Source organism: Anabrus simplex, chromosome 2 (assembly GCF_040414725.1).
Source record: "Anabrus simplex isolate iqAnaSimp1 chromosome 2, ASM4041472v1, whole genome shotgun sequence".
NCBI lineage: Eukaryota > Metazoa > Arthropoda > Insecta > Orthoptera > Tettigoniidae > Anabrus > Anabrus simplex.
Window position 1 is genome coordinate 1,225,238,454 of NC_090266.1, and position 22,070 is coordinate 1,225,260,523.

Here is a 22,070-nt window from a genome sequence, read left to right on the forward strand (position 1 = left end):
AAGAATTGATGTTCAGTGGGCATTGGTATGGCAGATGAAATCAGCTGATGGTATACTTAAATATGACAGACTCTCCAAGGTGATACTTGCCAATTTATCAATTCCGCATAGCATTGCAGAATGTGAAAATATTTTTTGCAAAGTCACAAAGACAATAAACACAGTTCAGATCCTTGGTGTCTAAACAAACTTTGGAGAAACTTTTAACCTTAAAATCAGTTCAGCAAGGCAAGTGCTTTGAGCAAAAATTTAGTTCCGAGATTCTGAAGAGGGCTAAGTCAGCTACGGGTGTGTTGAACAACAATTAGTCATAATGTGTTCAGCGTGTTGAAGGATGAGAAGTCACATGTTCCTAAAGTTCAGGTATGTCCAGTATTTAGTATTCACATACATATAATGAAAAATATGTATGTAGGCCAAATAGAGTTGTTAATGTATTGAATTATAACGAATTAGCACATGTTCTGCCATCAGTGATGTGTCATAAGTTGCGATTTGTTGCCAAATTTCTTCTGATTTTTTACTTTTGAAAGTTGGCATGTGTGAATATTAAACCATGAATGGAATTCAAGGATATTGATTTGATTTAAGTGGGTTTTGGAATGCATTGTTTTAATGACTTAGGTGGACTTTGGAATAAATACATCATCTCAAATCTTATTATAATTAGATTTACGAGGGCTATTTTTTTTTTCAAGGTCTGATTGGTCACGAAATTAAACAGCAGTACAAATTTGGCACTTTTCTATTAGTAACACTTGCTGATACATCACAGCTATTTTTCAACATAGTCGCCTCGCACTTTGAGACATTTGTCGTAGCGTGGTACCAACTTGTCAATGCCCTCTTGATAGAACGTCACCGCCTGCGCCTGTAACCATCTTTGTACGCCGGTCTGCAGCGCCTCGTCGGTGTCAAAACGCTGTCCTCCTAGCCAGCGTTTCATGTGAGCAAAGAGGTGGAAATCTGATGGAGCCAGGTCCGGACTGTATGCTGGGTGATCGAAAACGTCTCACTGGAAACGCTGCAGGAGGTTCGTGGTGGCAGCTGCAGTGTGCGGCCGAGCATTGTCATGGAGGAGGACAATGCCTGATGACAACATCCCTCTCCGCTTATTCTGAATTGCCCGTCGTAGACGTTGAATAGTCGCACAGTATGCGGCTGCAGTGACGGTGGAACCACGTTCCATGAATTCCGCCAACAGAACTCCTTTCCGGTCCCAGAACACAGTAGCCATACACTTTCTGTTGGAGAATGTTCGCTTGAATTTCTTTGGCTTACTCGGGGAGTGCGAATGCATCCACTGTTTGGATTGCTCTTTTGTTTCTTCCGTTTCAAAATGAACCCATGTCTCGTCCTGTGACAATTTTGTTCAAAAAATCCGGTCCTTCATCATGGTAGCGCTGGAGAAACGCTAAAGCGGCGCCCATTCGGTGTGTTTTGCGACGGTCAGACAGCATCTTCGGAACCCATCTCGCACAAAGTTTGCGGTACTGAAGTATCTCACTCACAATTGTGTAGAGAGCTGACCTGAAAATTTCAGGAAACGAAGCACTCAACACAGAAATTGTGAACCGACGATTTTCTCGAATTGCCTGATCCACACGCTGAACAAGATCATCGGTTGACACACGCTTCCTTCCCTGGCCTCCTGCATCATGGACGTCTGTACGCCCTGCTGTAAAGTTCCTGCACCATTGTCGCACTTTGCTGTCGCTCATGCACGTTTCACCATACACACGACTTATTCGGCGATGAATTTCGGCTGCATTGCACCCCTCAGCCTGAAGAAATCAAATTACACTGCACACTTCACACTTGGCGGGCGAAGCGATCGTTGTAGCCACGTTTACGAGCGCGCTGCACGTTCACTACTGACGGGACTGAGGTGAGGGGCATAACGGTCATTTCAGAGACGGTGCGCAACACATCTGCGCAGCGGTTCATCATATATTCTCGGGCGTTTGACTGTCGTGACCGATCGGACCTTGAAAAAAAAAAATAGCCCTCGTAAATACGTTTTGCATGTTGTCGTAGTTCAGTAGGTGTATCTCATGCAATCAAGATGTTTCAGCAACAACAAAGCATTAAAAATTACTTGGGTAGAGTTTGCAAGAAAGCTCCTCAATTACACTTGACAATTACTGTAATAACCACACTTCACTAATTCGGGGCTATTTACAAAAGTCTCTTGTCCTGGCTGGGGCAGTACTTCCTAATCTTGACTGACGAGTCCCATGTTTCACTTTTCTTTGCACACACCACACTTCTATTGCAACACACAGCAGCCATACATTTGGCCTCACTCCAGATGACACCAACTCAACTACGACCAGTTGTTTCCAGCAAGCTTGCTTATATATATCTTGTGATGAAGCTCTGGTGTCTTTGGGGTGTGCCCAGAATATTAAAAAATATTAGTAATAATTTATTGCAGCCAATGGCCATACACACAATAATTCACAATGATTGGAATTTAATTATCTATGTAATCTATAGAGTAAAAAGGTACAATGTCAGATAGTCATTGTCAGGTCCTTACTAGCAGTCATAGTGGGGATCGACTTCCGTTCCGCTTGTAAGCAGGTCCGTACAGTGGTGCTCGTGTGTCCATGTGTTCCATCTGTGAGAGGACATTTAGAGCTGAACTCGGCCTCACACATATTGTAGCGCACAGTGATGGGAGGCCGTTTGCTTGTCTAATTTGCGACACTGTATTGAGATCGCATTTTGCAGGGCACAGTGATGAAAAGTCATCTGTCTGCCTAATTTGCAACACTCTGTTGAACATGCCTCGTCCGCTTGTAGGTGCACGCGGTTCCTCTTTACCAGTCTTTAACGAGTGCGGTAATGGATATTGTTCTTGCGGTGCAGTTGATGAGGTGGTACCTGGGGCATTTTCCACCACAGAGCCGGCAGGTACATTCTTCGTCTGGTTCGTGGTATCAGCGGTTTGGCATACCTTTCCGTGGAACCCATGGACGGCGAATCGGGTGAAGGTGTGGCGTAGGTTGAAGCCTGGCCCTTTCCATTTGTCGTTTCTCACTGCCTCAGTTTCATAGAATTCTTCCGGGATTTGCTGTGCTTTTCGTCGTCTTTCTTCCAGGACTGCGGCGGATGCTTCAGTCTCGGGAAGGTTGAAGGAGGTTTTTATGTCCTCTAGGAAGAACGGCTTATCCACCAGGGTGTACACCAGTCTGTTCTTTGTATATTTTGATAGTTGGAGAATTCGCTTGAGGTATCTGGCTTTGATATTTTCAATCCTTTTTAGATTCGCTGTGGTTAGTTTGTGCCAGACTAATTGAATACCGTACGTGGCTACCGGGGCTCTTTCTTTGACGTGTAGTGTGAAAGTTGCTCCTGTAGTCTGGAGCATGATACCTAGGTACTTGAATGACGATACTATTTCTAGCTGGTCTCTGCCGTTTGAGAAAACGTCTTTTGCGAGTCTTTCTCCTCTTCTAAATTTCATCACTTTTGTTTTCTCACTGTTGATACCTAATGAGTTTTTGTCTGCCCATTCTTGTAGGTTATTGAATGCCTTCCGGATTTCGATTGGGTTTCTTGATAGCAGAGCCATGTCGTCGGCATACATTACAAGATTGACCCCTGCTGGTTCTGTTGCACTTGCGATGTCGGCTGTCATCAGGTTGAACAATACCGGGCTCATTGGGTCTCCTTGGAGTACTCCTTTGGTCTGCGTTATAGGTGTTGAGATTGTTGTCCCATCGTGGATTTTCACGTAGTTTACATTAAGTATAACTTTTATGATTTCCAATTCATGCTGCAAGTTGGTTGGTGTTAGTGTTGCTTCCAGTTTTCCTATTAGTATCTTCCTGTCGATGCTGTCGAAGGCCTTTTGATAGTTGATGAATATAGTGTACAGTGGTGTGGATTGTTGTGCTAGAGCGGTGTCTATTTCGTTTGTTACTTTCCCTATGGCTTGTAGTGTTGATTTTCCGTCCATGAATCCGTATTGGTTGGGTGGTATCTCTTCTATTATTCTTGGTCTGATGCGGGCCATGATTGCCATTGAGAACATTTTGAAGATATTGCACTCCAGGGCGATTCCTCGGTATGAGCTGGGATCATCCCTATTGCCTTTGCCTTTGTACAGTGTGATTAGGTTGGCCTGTCGCCATATGTTCGGGATCCTCTTGCTTCTCAGGCATTCATTGAACAGTAGCGTCAGTACACTTACAGTCCGCCGCCGTGGCCTTGATGTGCTCGTTGTACACTCCGTCCGGGCCTGCTGCCTTTTTGTCCTTGGATTCTTGGATAATTCTCCATACTTCATCGGTTGTGAGTGGTTGGAGTGTATGTTCCGGTATGTCTCTTTTTTCAAACTCGTTCGAAGATGCGTTCCCAAGAAGTTCTCGGAAGTGTTCCGTCCACCGCTGCTGGCTTATTATAGAGGTTTTCTGTGTTGACTTGCTTCCTTTCAGGATTCGGTGGGGGTTTTTCTTCTGCTTCCTCGATCAGCTTTTTCTCTTCTAGTAGTTTGTGGTCTATCTTTTTCATTCTTAGTATTTCTTTATATGCTTTCCTCGCCTCAGCGTATTTTTGTAGGTGACATTGGCTGCTACTGGATCTGGCTTTATGGAGGTATTCCAGAGTCTCTTGTCTTGCAATGTAGCATTCTTTGTCAAACAAAAAAAAAAAAAAAATTTGCATTACGTTGCACCGACATGGATAGATCATATGGTGATGATGGGATGGGAAAGGGCTAGGAGTGGGAAGGAAGTGACCATGGCCTTATTTAAGGTATTTGGGGTTTTTTTTTTTGTTAACTCAATCCTCAAAGATCAATGTACAGGTAGAAATTTTTATTTCTACCTGTATATTGAAGTATTGATTAGGTGGTGGATTTACCCCAATTTCTTTCTGGATGAAGACAGACGATGGACGCTACTGGAGTTAGAGAGGGCAAGTAGCATCGAGAAACTCACCGTCCACAGGATATTGCGTAATGAGCTGCAACTGCACAAAATCGCATCGCGGTAGGTACCGCATGCACTGACGGAAGTTCAAAGGTGGGTGTGCTACGCAATATGCTCCGACCACCTTGCATGCTGGGAACAGGACGACGATCAATTCTTGGCATGAATAATCGCCATCAATGAATTTTGGGCCAGGGCATACAAACCAGAACTGAAACGTCAGTCCGTGGAGTGGCGACATGCTGGATCACCAAGGAGGCAGAACCGTCAAAATGCTTCCCCAGTCAATTTGATGGTGATCGTCGTGTATATCGTCAGGGGTGTCATTGTTTGCCACTTTGTTCCACATGGCAGAACAGTGACCGCACAGTACTACAGGGACTTCCTGGTGCGACAGGTACGATGTGGCGTTCGGGTGATAAGTCCGGATCTTGTGGACAGTGCAATAATCCTGCACGATTATGCAAAACTTCATAAAGCAGAATGTGTAGGGCAGGTACTGCGACGTTGGGGATGGGAAGGATTGGAACACCCACTGTACTCTCCTGACATTTTGCCCTGTGACTTCGATCTCATTCGAAAGATTAAGGAACCACTACGTGGTAGGCGGTTTGCAACATGAGGGGACATTGCTAATGCTGTGCGCCAACAGATGACCCGATTCACACATGGTGCTGCAAATGCTGAGGCAGGTGGTATTCAGCGCCTCCCACATCATTGGCAGCGTGTGGTGTCAGTAGCATGGGACTACTTTGAGGGTCTTTAGGCCCAGGTTTGTCATGTCAACTTTATTTGTACTGTGTTGTCATTTTTTGCACCGGAAAGGCCATATTGCCCTGAATACTGCCATAATAAATTAAGTGCGTTACGATATTTCAGTGCTATTCATTGTCCCCAACAGCATTACAGTCTCTTCCTTGGCCTACCACTGTATTCCAGTCTCTCATCACAATTAGATTCTTGCATTTTACATGTGTTATTAAATCTTTTATCTCTTCATATCCTCTTTTGATTTCTTCCTCATCCATTCAACTAGTAGGTATATATACCTGCACTGTTGTGATTACCATTGCTTGGTGTGTATCTTGACGACAATAATTTGTTCTCTATGTTTACCCACTGCTCTATTTTCTTATTTATTATTAAACCAACTCCTTCATTTATCAAGTTTGATTTTGTGTTGATAATTCAGTAGTCGCCTGACCAAATATTCTATTTTTCCTGCCAACGTACTTCACTTATACCAACTACATCTAATGTTAGTCTATCTCCCTTTTCAGATTCTCAAACCTTCCACAACGATTCTAACTTCTAACTTTCCATGCACCACCTCGCAGGATGTCTGTATTTGTCTTCCTAATGATTGCCCCCCTCCCGTGTATTTCGCACCCAGAGATCCAAATTGGGTACTATTTTACCTCTGGAATATTTTACCCAGGAGGTTGCCATCGTCAGTACATCATTCGTTCATACAAAGAGAGGTGCATGTCCTCGGGAGTTAATTACGGTTCCAGTTTTCCATTGTTTTCAGTTGTGTATTAGTGTCAACACAGCCACGTTAAATATTATAAGGCCATTTCAGTCAATCATCCAGATTGTCGCTCTGCCAACTTCCAAAAGGCTGCTACCCCCATTTCATCTGGTATCTTGACAGACACGCATGCTATACGATTGCACCTATGGCTCGGCTATCTGCTTCATTGGGACGCCGATCCTGGCTCAGTCTGGTGATATTTGAAGTTGCTTAAATACGTCAGCCTCTTGTCGATAGATTTACTTGCACCTAAAAGAACTCTTGCAGGGCTAAATTCTGGCACCTCGACATCTCCAAAAACCATAAACGTAGTTATTGGGACGTAAATCCATTATTGTTGTTGTTATTATTACTACTACTACTACTACTACTACTACTACTACTACTACTACTACTACTACTACTACTACTACTACTACTACTACTACTACTACTACTACTACTACTACTACTACTACTACTACTACTACTACTACTACTACTACTACTACTACTACTACTACTACTACTACTACTACTACTACTACTACTACTACTACTACTATCATTATCATAATCATCATTGGGATGTGCCGTCCTCCTCACTGCAGCAAGGTCACATGGTTCACAGGGCCTTTCCACATTCTGTGGATCTTGGGAGATAAACATCCCCACGTTATTGGGGTTATACAGCCACACTAGCTCATTCTCATGATATTTGGCAGTGTCTGCTCATTGATCGTATTGTGCCTTAATTCGGTCAGTTTCTGTCTTCAATCTTTTCCCGACAGCAGCATATTCCTATTCCAGTTTCCTTGCCAGATCCAGGGAGTACTAGTTGGTTGGGGCAGAATTGTCCTCAGGTTGGCCAAACACTAAATCCATCACGAGGCGCAGTTCTCTACCAAGCAATGTCCTTGCTGGTGTGTATCCTATGGCCTTGTGCACTGCAGGCCAGTATGCAAAGAGGAATCTTGGAAGATGACGATCCCGGTCCGTCTGCACTTCCATCCAGACGTCATGACTCTGGTTTCCCTGAAACTCCTCATTGGTCCTTCTGCAGGGAGTTCCATGTTTGTCCTGTCTCTTGGAGCAGAACTTGTAGTCTTCTGGACAAGGTATTCAGAACAGAGCATCAACCTGCAGAATATGCTTTATCTCGTAGACACCCTTCTTGATCTTTCTCTTTACACCTTCCATCTTCTGATCTTCCCTTTTCACCTCTATCATCTTTTGTCATTCAACTATCTTCTGGCCTTCTTCCATCTTCTTCCGATTTCTTCCATCTTCGCCTGGCTTTCTTCCATCTCCTGGTCTTCTTCTCCACCATCTTCTGGCTTTCTTCCAACTTTTTCTGGCCTTTTCTATATTTTTGTCACCATTTTCTGACTTTCTTCCATCTTCTCAATCTTCTGGCTTTCTTCCATTTTCCTCTGGCCTTCCATGTTCATCATCATCATCTTCATCGCCAAGAGTGCACTTAACTGACCCTTAATTTTCATGTGACTTCTCGTCTCAGTAAAGAAGAGGAACCTAAAGATTTATACAGGGTGTATCTGTGATGATGATACAAACTTTCAGGGATGATGGAGGACAGCAAATGGATCAATTTGAGATAAGGAACCATATTCTGGAAACAATTGAATCAAAATTTAAGCAAAATTCTACTCATTTAAATCCGTTTACTTGCACAAGTTTCTGAAGCTGCTCCATTTACAACAAATGTTCGAAATGGCGTCCTCCTGCGTCAACGCAGGCATGGCATCGCCGCACAAAGTTCTGTCATACCCTTTCGAATATCCCCGTTGTAGTTTGAAGAGCATCGCAGGCAGTGTGAATTCTCGCCAAGGAATCCTTTTCAGTCTCGACAGGTGTCCCATGCACAAGGCTTTTAACATGGCCTCACAAGAAGAAATCAAGTGAAATGAGATCAGGTGAACGAGCGGGCCACGAAACAGGACCTCCTCTTATTATCCACTTTGCAGGGAATGTCTGATCCAGATGTTCACGAACCCTCAGTCCAAAGTGAGGCGGGGCCCCATCATGTTGGAACCACATCCGTTGACGAAGGGCAAGTGGGATGTGTTCCAGGAATATAGGTAATACATCTCTGAGCACCACTGTGTACACTGCTGCATTTAGGCGGGGAGGAAAAAGAAATGGGCCTACTACGTAATCATTGACTATGCCTGCCTACTCGTTGACTGAAAGTTTGTGCTGATGGCTCTTCATAACTGTAGCCTGGGGATTCTCATTGGCCAAAATGTGACTCTTATGACTATTTAGCAATCTGTCTCTGGTGAAACTGGCTTCATCTGTGAAAATCACATACGCAGGAAAGTGAGGATCGACTGCAAGGTGCAAGACCCATTGGCTGAACACGACTTGAGGTGCGAAGTCATGAGGACTCAAAGCCTGCATTTTCTGCGGATGGTAGGAGTGTAGCTGCATTTCATGTAATATTCGCCACACAGTTATTTCACGTGCAACTGCTCGAATGCTGATTGCAGGCACCTTATCCGTGCGAGCAAGCACTGCATCTTCTAAGTCGGGAGTCCGTGTAATTCGTCGTCCTCCTCGGTCATTGTACTATGGGACCAATTGCCCTTTTTCACTTAATCGTCATCTTCTTCATCTTCTGATCCTCCAACATCTGATTCATCTGGGATTTCAGCGAGCAACATTCTTATGTGTTCCTAGTCTCGAGCATCCATTGTTCTGTAGAAAGTAGATAAAAGAAACATGTTGTAGTTATGACGTATTACAGGTAAATGTTTCTAGTGATTGTAATTTAGCTGAATGTGATATTATAAAATTTTTAGTAAGGAGTAGTAATTCGTATTTGTCGTACATGGATTTATCCGGGTATAAAAAATAGAATTGATAAAATTAACTTGAAAGAGTTATATTATTATCTGTAAGTCACTTACCTACGGTTAGTAGAGATAATGTAAAAGTTTCAAACAAATTTATTTAAAAACCACCATCCCAATAAATAAATTTGTTTGAAACTTTTACATTCTGTACTCCAATACGGCTATCATAATGAGACTCATAAATCAAATATAACAACAGTCAACAAACGAAACAAGATCACACATCAATTAAAATTCCGAGAACGGTTGTTAGTCGCACACGGAGGAAACGTCTAGACGATATCACTTGTCACAATGATACCGCACTCGCACACAGGATGCATGATTGTGTCGAATTGCTGACAGGACAAATCCAAATGAACAAGGGGAAAGGTATAGGGATGGGAAGACCCACAGTTCAACTGTAATCAAATGTAATCGGCCCGGAGGAAATCTCCTTGAGTGAGTTTAAGAACAGATGGACATTAAACAACTTGGATTATTAATAACTTTTGACTCTAATGTTTCCGGACCACGGTTCCTTATCTCAAATTGATCCATTTGCCGTTCTCCATCATGCCTGAAAGTTTGTAACATCACGGGTACACCCTGTATATGTGTGTACCTGCTATACAATGATGTTCTGGAATGCTTCCAAGAGCGGTTGAAACCTGCAGTATCCAGTGTGCTGATTCACATGTTTACAACGATGTGTCTATTCCGTCCTTGGACACCCTTTTTGTAGGCCCTGACTGTTGTATTAGAATTTTTAATCAAGGGCGACCCAATTGGTACACAAACACAAGTGTACTCAAAAATGAATAACCACACTTCACTGGTTATGGGCTATATACGGAATTCTCTTGTCCTCGCAGTGAGTTTTGGCCAGCAGTCTTTACCTGGAACGATGATCCTTCTTAATCTTGACTGACAGGTCTCAGCTTTCACTTTGCTTTGCATGCACCAGTCACTTCACACAGCAGTTCCACGTAGACAGGTCAGCTGTCACAACACACGACTGCTGGACACTCCACACACTGAACTTTGGGCTCATGACTCGTAAATGATTACTCAGCACAACAGCACCAACTCAACGCAAGACTGATTTTATTTATTTGTAGCTTCCCAGCCTGACTCACTCTTCCTTTTCAGGAAATGCCGCTGGGGGTTCCCAGAAGGTCAATTTTCGCATGACCATGTAACACTACTATTGTCACCTGAACTCGCGCTGTTCCACAAGAAGACGTCCTCACTTGTAACAAACATGTTTTGTTAAATATGATGTTCCGTGAACATAAAATTAGTCTTACACAATATCCACAGATGTCCTTTGTGTCTATCCTCTCAGACTAAACTCGTGCCACCCATCCACTTGTGACAGTGTATGCAAATCGTCCTCGAACAACTTATTAACAAACATTTCAAGAGGCTGCAGAACTGTCATTGTTGGTCAAATAGCTCTTCATTACCAGTAGAGCTGGGCATCAAAATAATGTTTCTGGCCTGTTTTCCTAAACACAAACCCAAATCCAACTGGGAATTTGCCAGTATACGTTAGACATTGTCTTTCCTTGAATTGAATGTATGAACGTCAGTTCTTTATGTCCACTGTTGCTGCAAGTTAGATCGTTTATCTGTTTTTTGTTTCTGTGTTTGATTCTGTGGCCTGTTGAACTTCATTGATCTCCAGTGTGCATTAACAGTTTTTGGAAGCAAATACTTCTCCCTTCTCTTTCCTAATAATGTACTGATAAAAAGTCTTATAACTACTGGCATTCCTTGGTACAATGTTGTTCGATGTCCCAGTGAATAATTTTTCTTCATAAGTCCAGTCATCAAGCTCCTACTTACTTTAAGACCTAAGAATACATTTATCATCATCATCATCATCATCATCATCATCATCATCATCATCCATCATTTTGTCCTTGTATGCCTGTGGACTCAAACTTATGGCTTACCTTCCCAAGAATTGATTTAAATCCCAACTGGCATATTCAGTAAGTGAAGATACTATCTCCCATAGCAAACTTGTCACTCCACTGTGCTTGAAACAGCTTGCTGTGGCAACTCATCAGTATACTAGTCAGCATCTGTAGAAAGCATGTTTTTCCACAGGACAGTCCTACTGGTACACTACTGTTAAATACTCGATATTTAGATTGAGAAGCCTGTATGATTTTCTCAAAAATTGATATTCTCTATCAGTGAAAAAGACTTCATTAAAATGTGGAAAGTCAGTTCGATGTTTTGTGTACCACTCTAGGATATCTCTCACCAGTTTTTCTACACTTACTGAAGGACACAAATGGACTTAAAATCCAGAAAACATTGCTAATCCTGAGCAAGTCTGCATAATTTCTTACATCACACAGGAGAATAGGAACCGTTATGGTGAGGAAGGTGAAACATAATCTTACATGAAACATCACACTGATGCTATTGATCTTAAGTTAACTATATTTTAGAGGACTCTAGGAGTGGGCAGAAAAAAAAAAAAAAGAAAAAAAATGGAGACATTTTCCAGTGTATAGAAGAATTGAGATTCATATTGTCTCTGATGTTGTATGGGATTTCTGAACTATGCCAGAAATGGCAAGGTAACAATTATGCCAGTAAATAATGTTTGTGAGAATAATTTCTGTAACTCAATATATACGTCTGTTACTTTGAGATGCTTGTTTTAAAATATACGAATCACTCACGTAAGTTACTTCAGGGTTCTTTTGGGGCAAGCTGTGCATGGTGGTGGTTTGGTAGTTGCCATATTAAAGAGCAAGGTAACAGGGACCAAGCATGCCTGAATACAGTATGTGTTGCTCTTGTTCTCCCAGAAACTTAACTTTGAACCACCTGGGCAGATTTTTTGCATTTCACTGATGGATATAAGGACATTGCAACTGTAATATTTAATCCACATTTGAATGATGATTGTACAGGATTGACATAGGGGAAAGGTAAATGAATTAGCAAAGCTTCCTTTTGTAATCTTGAGGCCAAAAAAAAAAAAAAAAAAAAAAAAAAAAAAAAAAAAAAAAAAAAAGGCCATCACCTTGGGACTTCAACATTAAGCTGCTACAAGGCACAGAAGCAATCCCCAAAGTGAGGGAATATTTTAAGAGGAATTATTATAATATTTCTTGAAGTTTCTTTGTCAAGAAGAATGCAGGGCATATCACCATTTTTTGTCATTGCTATTTGTCATTTTTAATAAGAAACAGTTGATTATTGACCACAATAAATGGATGCACATGTTCTTACCAATCAATGAATGTGTGTACTTTCTGGAGCTGTTTTATGATTTGTTTCCAAAAATAAGAATGATGTAGCCAGACCGAGTTGTTTGAACAGAAGAGCACTGGCTTTCTGAGCTGAAGTTGATAGGTTCGATCTTGGTTCCATCCATTGGAATTCGAAGGTGCTCAGATACGCCAGTCTCGTGTAGGTATATTTATTGGCACATAGAGAGAACTCCAGCGGGTCCAAATTCTGGCACAGTGGCGCCTCCAAAAGTTGTTGAAATAGTTAATGGAATCTGTAACATTATTATAATTATTAACAACACTCTGTAAGATTTACAAAAAAAAAATTGTATATCCCACTAACTATTTATACTGGGCGAGTTGGCCGTGTGGTGAGGAGCGCGCAGCTGTGAGCTTGCATCTGGGAGATAGTGGGTTTGAACCCCACTGTCGGCAGCCCTGAAGAGGGTTTTCCGTGGTTTCCCATTGTCACACCAGGCAAATGCTGGGGCTGTACCTTAATTAAGGCCATGGCCACGGCCACTTCCTTCCCACGCCTAAGCCTTTTATCCCAGCATCCCCATAAGACCTGTCTGTGTCGGTGCAACGTGAAACAATTTCTTTAAAAAACTATTTATATGGTTTTCAGAGATGCCAGGGTGCAGAAGTTTAGTCCCGGAGAAGCTATTTAACGTACTGGTAAATCTTCCGACACGAGGCTTACGTATTTGAGCACTTCAAATACCACCAGTCTGAGGAGCTGGAATAAAACCTCTGAGGCCAGTAATTCTACTGTCCAAGCCACTCGGCCTCAATCTCCCTCATTCAGAATTATACTGAGATCTTCCTGGAAATTTAGTTCATTTTCTATTTACGAAACTGAGAAAATCTGAGTAGCAAAGACAATGGATCTCAAAATGTGACTGTTGTGTTGGGACTGAAATCCAAAATCCCTTAATCTTCAGACAGTTATCTTAACTGTTTCCGGTAAGATGGTTGATATACCAAAGGATCATACTCAGTTCCTTGATGCTGATTCAGGTTCAAGTTTTGACAGCAGTCACATTTGCAGCTGTTTTACCATATATAACTACTTTAAGAAAATGTACCCCCTAAAGCTGTTTGAAAAAGCAAATTGTGCTCCTGTGTATCTGATCCACCACCACCACCTTTTTCCATGTGACCTCTTGTCCACAACTTCCAGGATTGTAAATATTTTGTGATGAGCTAGTGGGTATGTAAAAACTTCAGAATGCTAGCAGGACAAGTAGTATTTCAGCTGAAAGAAGATGCTTTAGAAGCTTGAAATCAACCTTCAGTTTAGATAATTGGAGATGGCATATTTACAAAATTGCTGGAAATATTTTCGAAGGAAGTGATTAGAACTGAAACTAAGAATTTTACTTTAACATGGAATAATTTTAATTCATCATCAAATGAGTGTATAACGGGAGAAAACAATAATTAAAAAGAGTTTAAGTGTAAGCGAGTGATTTCCGATGGTGTGAAATGTATGTTGTTTATCTGCTAAGATTTTCACTTGCATATGTAACTGTAAACTTGCATTCCAACCACCACTGTCAACAGCCCTGAAGCCACTGCCACTACCTTCTGAACTTACAGGAGTGTGTGTGAAACAGATATCAAAAATTAACTCACTTGCTCTGTGAATCTTGAGCCTTGCACTCAAGGAAGTATATAAATTGAAGTCTATATCATAATTATGCACTCTATACTAATATGCAATTTCATCTATTGGGTTGTCTGCTTCTTATGCTCCTGACAAAATAGGGCTGTTTAAAGTCACCGTGACCTAAGGATAAAAATTCCTTGAATCTCTCTTGGAGTTTAACAACTATAGCTAAGAAACAACATTCAATATTTTTTAAATATGAGAGACCAATGTAGGCTAAGTCAGTTTAGTGGCACATTGAAAAATCTCCTTTTCAGGGCAAAATTGTAACGCACACAAGTGTCAAGATCAATAGTAGTTAAAGGGACATTAACCACATATCATTATAATCTGATACCCTTAACATGAAACAACATAATGCAGCTTTTGTGAGATTTTTATCATGATTTGGTGATTTCCTTGGTTTGGATTTCCCGTACTGTTACAGACAAAATCAGTTAATCTATAAGCTTTTGGATCAACACTGATTTGTCAAAAATGTACATGCTCGGAATAATTCATTTACTGCTCATAGTTGTAAATGGAAAAGTGAGGGAGATCTGATGTGGCCAAAAGCTTGATTGTCTATTCTTACAGTACCAGTATTATGGAGTTTCAGTTTTTCTATTATAATTCTTCTCGAGTGATGTCCCATTCATTGAAACTTTCATTGATTTCATCTGACAGTCATTGATTTTTTTATTATGCAAGATTATGTTATGTATTTCATTGTTATATTGGAATCTTTCAAATTTTTGTTCCGGTTGAGTACCTGTTCAGAAGATGGCCCAAATGATGGGCTGCTTCTTACCAGATCACATTGAGTTAACTGCTTCATTTCTTGTTCCTCATTGACTTCTGCTCCTGAGAGTCTAATGAACAATTTTCCTTTATGAAACTTAATTCTTTGCTTCTGTGTTAATTGAGTCTGCATGCTTGAATCTGCATTACTGAATCATATTGATCTACTCTGGAATATATGTAATGAATTTTTCATCTTTTTTGTGAAACAAGTTGACCTTTGTCTTCCTTTTGTGTCTGTAGAATTACCTTAACGTATTATGGGGCAAACTAGCTTCAGAAATTCTGGTTCAGAATTGGGAAACCGCTCTGGAGGACTTGAGCAAGCTACGTGAATTTATTGATGGCAGCACGTTCGCAACTCCGCTAGAACTTCTTCAGCAACGCACGTGGCTTATTCATTGGAGTCTCTTTGTATTCTTCAACCATGCCAAAGGCAGAGACCTCATCATTGAAATGTTTCTCTATCGACCTCAGTAAGCACAATGTAGTTCTTGCTATTTATTGCATTGAGGGATTGTAGTACTTGTTTTGGTGTATACTTTGAACAGCAGGTGGTTACATTTGTAAGCATGGAATTGGGTTAGAGACAGTGTGAAACATCATCTTCCATTTGTCTGCAAGGAAGTGTACCATGATCATTGACCTCAATGTATGACAGTGTATTTAGACACCCTCTGTCAGCAATTTGATGCAGGGTATTTTGTTACAGGGGCCAGTGACCTTGATGTTTTGGTCCCCTTAAATTAACCATAATAATAATGATAATAATAGTAATAATCATCATTATCTGTTATGAAGTATTTTATTATTCTGTTTCCTCCCTTTTAAACACTACATGGAAGGAGTAATATCAAATAAGTTACTCTATAACAAGTTATGTTTTACATGTGCTGACTTCTAGAAGAGAGGAGGAATATTATTAGATTGTACCAGATTTGTTGTTGGTTGTTGCTCTACAGTCACATACTATTACACTATAATCATTTCTTTTATCAGATTTCATCTGCACTAAGTATACAGGGCTGTTGACTGCTATTTCCCAAGTCTCTTATAATGAAGCAAGTTCAACAACCATTAGAATATCAAGTAGGCAGGAATGTAAGATCTCACTCTGAGGATCATGCCTGTTTTGAAGTCCTCATTGTTTGTCATTACAATATTTTGCTGAGGATTAATTATTCTACTCCAAATTCAGAACTATTTTTGCATTTACCAAATATCCTTTGCAGTACTTACAGATATTAAGATATACTAGAACTAGTAGAGTAGTTGTAAGAAGCTTCCTTCATGTTTTATGATCTTTCTTTTTCACCATTTTGTTTTTAAAAAAATGAAGTGCTAGGAAAGTACAATCCTTTCTAATTAGATTCCACAAATTATTTCAGAAACTCTTGTCAATAAGACTGTTTTACATCACTTATACTCTGAACAGTTCAAGATTATTTTAACTTGGACGTGGATGTGAAGCACACCCGTTCAAGAACAGTGTTGGCTTCCCCAGTTTGCATTATGCACGTCTCCTTTAATACCTAATAACTTGTTTGCTTTTAGTGATGCATGCTTGTATCCTTGGCATACTACCTACCAGCCTGTCGAGCCATTGTTAGTCTAGTTTATTCAACTTGAAAATCGTGATCTTATGTAGGTGTTGCAGTTTTCATGGTCTGTCATAATGTCGAAAATAGCTTGTTTTAATCAGTCTTGAGTATTTACAGGTTAACTTTAGGATGCCAAAATTGTTTTCTATATAAAAAATTCCAGAGAAGAGGGTTTTTTCACAGAAACTTCATCAGACTCTGGGCGTAACTTGCAAACTCCATACAGTGTTGGGAAAGGTACATAGAAAAAGTAATTGGGTTGAATTACAGTTAACCGGGGGAGTTGGCCGTGCGGTCAGGGGCACGCAGCTGTGAGATTGCATCCGGGAGAGAGTGGGTTCGAATCCCACTGTCGGCAGCCTTGAAGATGGTTTTCCGTGGTTTCCCATTTTCACACCAGGGAAATGCTGGGGCTGTACCTTAATTAAGGCCACAACCGCTTCCTTCCAACTCCTAGACCCTTCCTATCCCATCGTCGCCATAAGACCTATCTATGTTGGTGCGACGTAAAGCAACTAGAGAGAAAAAAAACCAAACAAAAAACAGTTAATCCCCTGTGGGTGGGGGACGCAGATGAAGAATACACCCATGGTATCCCCTGCCTGTCATAAGAGGCAACTAAAAGGGGCAACCAAGGGATGATTGTATTAGAACCATGAAACTACTTGTGATTAGTACCACCACGCAGGGAACACCATGGGTCGCTTTTATTTGCGCGTAGTACAACTATGTTAGGTACAAAATAGGTTTGTGATTAGTAGCAACAGTGTATGTTGCCGGCTTTTACAACACCTGTGATAAGTACCACTTAAGGAACGACACCATGGGTGATCGACATCATGATTCTGGCTTGCTTATGATTAGTACCCACTATATGAGGAACACCATGGAATAGTACGAGTCCCTATGGTTAGTACACATATGTGATGAACACCATAGGTTTGCATTGCCTGTAAATAGCGCCGCAATGTGCAAAACACCATATTACTGTACATGTCTAATTTCATTACTAGGGCTCGGAAGTTCATGCATTTGCATGTTTTCTTTTAGGGGTTAAAAATGAATGTTTATACATTATGTGCACGAATTATGGAATTTTCAGTCATTTGAACATGCTTTGAAGGTGCATATAACTGCATATTTTTGTGATTTTGATAAATGCATCATATTTTAATATTTTACCTCCTATATGGCATATTTTAATCAGTTTAATGGTTTGTACAGTATTTTTAATCATTTTTTTTCATCCGGTTGATGTTGGCAGTAATGTTGCGCATGATGACGCAAATTGTCATGTGGTGAGGAATTGTGATGTCACGCAGTGAATCCCCTGTTTCATCATCCACCCTCACGTTTTCTGCTTAGCTGTCGACTGGTTGTCCATTGAGTCGTGTTACGGTGTTGTGAACTGTTTGTGACCAAACTATGTTTTGTGTATAAATTGTCCGTTAAAAAGTTCTTTAAATGCCGAAAATAAGAGCAACTTCGAGTTGTAGATAAACTCATTTACAGAAGTTGTTTTCAGGTGACTTAATATCTACAGATAATAGGGCACTGTTCTGTGGAGCGTGTGAGAAAACTGTAGGGAGTGGGAAAAGATTTCAAATAGTTCAACACATAAACACAGCAAAACATAAGGAGAATTTAACTAGCAAACTCGCAAATAAAGAGCCTGTTCAAAAAACTATTAGTGTTTAGGAAGTAAGATTAGTGAATTTTCTTACGACATGTGCGAAGCATTTTCAGCTGTTGATATTCCCTTGTATAAAATTAATAACCCCAAATTAAAACATTTTCTTGCCAAATACACTTGACAACATGTGCCTGAAGCAAGTACATTGCATAAGACTTACATAGGACGTTGTTACAATAACCTATTGTCAAATTTACAAATTGAATTATCGGATCAGTTTATGTGGTTGTCTATTGATGAAACCACTGATTCTGAGGGCCGATTTATTGCTAATGTAATTGTGGGTATGGTTCATGTTTGTGGGTTACTGTAGTCACGTCCTAGTTCGTGAACCATGGGCACGGCTGAGTGGCCTAGTAAGTGGTCCTGAGAGTCGGGATACCAGTTGCTATGAAATGGGAGTGGACATCGCAGACATATTCTGAGTCATGGCCCTCCTTGTGCTCAGGCGGCTAGGACTATACAATTCACCGGTGATCCATAACCCGTTAGAGGAGAGATCCTCACTTGGACTATGTGCAAGTAGGGCAGCATCCTGCTTCATGAATTTACCGAGCTCAGAACACTTTAAGCAAGCCTCGGACCTATGGGAGTAATGGAGTCTCACTCCCATTTGACAGGCGAGGGACTCCTTGGAAACAACTTCGCTAACAAAATGGAATTCGATGGGGAGCTATCAATATTAATGGGGCTTATGGAAGAAAGAAGGTAGAACTGGCTGAGTCAGCAAAGAGGATGCATCTGGATGTGCTAGGAGTAAGTGATATTCGGGTAAGGGTAGATAATGAGGAAGAGATAGGAGATTATAAAGTGTACTTGACGGGTGTTAAAGGGAAGGGTAGAGTCTGGGGTAGGGGTCTTTATCAGGAATACCATTGCACGCAACAGTTTCTGTTAGGCACGTAAATGAGCGAATGATGTGGGTAGATTTGTCAGTGGGAGGAATTAGGACAAGAATTGTCCGTGTATTCACCATGTGAGGGTGCAGATGAGGATGAAGTTGACAAGTTTTATGAAGCATTGAGTGACATTGTGGTCAGGGTCAACAGCAAGGATAGAATAGTGCTAATGGGCGATTTCAATGCGAGAGTTGGGAATAGAACTGAAGGATACGAAAGGGTGATTGGTAAATGTGGGGAAGATATGGAAGCTAACGGGAATGGGAAGCGTTTGCTGGACTTCTGTGCTAGTATGGGTTTAGCTGTTACGAATACATTCTTCAAGCATAAGGCTATTCACCGCTACACATGGGAGGCTAGGGGTACCAGATCCATAATAGACTATATCTTAACAGACTTTGAATTCAGGAAATCTGTTAGGAATGTAAGAGTTTTTTGCGGATTTTTCGATGATACAGACCACTATCTGATCTGTAGTGAACTAAGTATCTCTAGGCCTAGGGTAGAGAAAGTGAAATCTGTCTGCAGACGAATAAGGGTAGAAAATCTCCAGGACGAGGAAATTAGACAGAAGTACATGGATATGATTAGTGAGAAGTTTGAAACAGTAGACAGTAAGCAGGTTCAGGATATAGAAAGTGAATGGGTGGCATACAGGAATGCTGTAGTAGAAACAGCAAGGGAATGCCTAGGAACAACTGTGTGTAAAGATGGGAAAAGGCGAACATCTTGGTGGAATGATGAAGTGAGAGCAGCCTGTAAACGTAAAAAGAAGGCTTATCAGAAATAGCTCCAAACAAGGGCAAAGGCAGACAGGGATTGGTACGTAGATGAAAGAAACAGAGCAAAACAAATAGTTCTTGAATCCAAAAAGAAGTCGTGGGAAGATTTTGGTAATAACCTGGAAAGGCTAGGTCAAGCAGCAGGGAAACCTTTCTGGACAGTAATAAAGAATCTTAGGAAGGGAGGGAAAAAGTAAATGAACAGTGTTTTGAGTAATTCAGGTGAACTCATAATAGATCCCAGGGAATCACTGGAGGGGTGGAGGGAATATTTTGAACATCTTCTCAATGTAAAAGGAAATCATCATGGTGGTGATGCAAACAGCCAAGCTCATGGGGAGGAGGAAAATGATGTTGGTGAAATTATGCTTGAGGAAGTGGAAAGGATGGTAAATAAACTCCATTGTCATAAGGCAGCAGGAATAGATGAAATTAGACCTGAAATGGTGAAGTACAGTGGGAAGGCAGGGATGAAATGGCTTCATAGAGTAGTAAAATTAGCGTGGAGTGTTGGTAAGGTACCTTCAGATTGGACAAAAGCAGTAATTGCACCTATCTATAAGCAAGGGAACAGGAAGGATTGCAACAACTATCGAGGTATCTCATTGATTAGTATACCAGGCAAAGTATTCACTGGCATCCTGGAAGGGAGCGTGCGATCAGTCGTTCAGAGGAAGTTGGATGAAAACCAGTGTGGTTTCAGACCACAGAGAGGCTGTCAGGATCAGATTTTCAGTATGCGCCAGGTAATTGAAAAATGCTACGAGAGGATTAGGCAGTTGTGTTTATGTTTCGTAGATCTAGAGAAAGCATATGACAGGGTACTGAGGGAAAAGATGTTCGCCATACTGGGGGACTATGGAATTAGTTAGATTATTAAAATCAATCAAAGGCATTTATGTTGACAATTGGGCTTCAGTGAGAATTGATGGTAGAATGAGTTCCTGGTTCAGGGTACTTACAGGAGTTAGACAAGGCTGTAATCTTTCACCTTTGCTGTTTGTAGTTTACATGGATCATCTTCTGAAAGGTATAAAATGGCAGGGAGGGATTCAGTTAGGTACAAATGTAGTAAGCAGTTTGGCCTATGCTGACGACTTGGTCTTAATGGCAGACTGTGCCGCAAGCCTGCAGTTTAATATCTTGGAACTTGAAAATAGGTGCAATGAGTATGGTATGAAAATTAGCCTCTCGAAGACTAAATTGATGTCAGTAGGTAAGAAATTCAACAGAATCGAATGTCAGATTGGTGATACAAAGCTAGAACAGTTCGATAATTTCAGGTATTTAGGTTGTGTGTTCTCCTAGGATGGTAATATAGTAAGAGAGATTGAATCAAGGTGTAGTAAAGCAAATGCAGTGAGCTCACAGTTGCGATCAGCAGTGTTCTGTAAGAAGGAAGTCAGCTCCCAGACGAAACTATCTTTACATCGATCTGTTTTCAGACCAACTTTGCTTTACGGGAGCGAAAGCTGGGTGGACTCAGGATATCTTATTCATAAGTTAGAAGTAACAGACATGAAAGTAGCGAGAATGATTGCTGGTACAAACAGGTGGGAACAATGGCAGGAGGGTACTCGGAATGAGGAGATAAAGGCTAATTTAGGAATGAACTCGATGGATGAAGCTGTACGCATAAACCGGCTTCGGTGGTGGGGTCATGTGAGGCGAATGGAGGAGAATAGGTTACCTAGGAGAATAATTGACTCTGTTATGGAGGGTAAAAGAAGTAGAGGGAGGCCAAGACGGCGATGGTTAGACTCTGTTTCTAACGGTTTAAAGATAAGAGGTATAGAACTAAATGAGGCCACAACACTAGTTGCAAATCGAGGATTGTGGCAACGTTTAGTAAATTCTCAGAGGCTTGCAGACTGAACGCTGAAAGGCATAACAGTCTATAATGATTATGTATGTATGTATGTATGTATGTATGTATGTATGTATGTATGTAATTGTGGGTGCCTTAAATAAGGGACAAACGACGATACCATATCTTCTTAATGTGTGTGTTTTGCCGGCCACTAACAATGTAACTGTAATGCAGTGTGTGATGGACTCATTGAAATTATTAT

General features: G+C 41.0%; 1 protein-coding gene across 2 annotated transcripts in view; it reads left to right on the top strand.

Moving 5' to 3' along the window:
- Positions 1–22,070, top strand: part of LOC136864824 (eukaryotic translation initiation factor 3 subunit E) — a 365,794-nt gene that overhangs the window by 184,031 nt on the left and 159,693 nt on the right. For both annotated transcript variants that reach the window (XM_067142266.2, XM_067142267.1), the window contains one exon: positions 15,267–15,499. In XM_067142266.2, the coding sequence (XP_066998367.1) occupies positions 15,267–15,499 (233 nt within the window). The remainder of the gene's footprint in view (positions 1–15,266; positions 15,500–22,070) is intronic.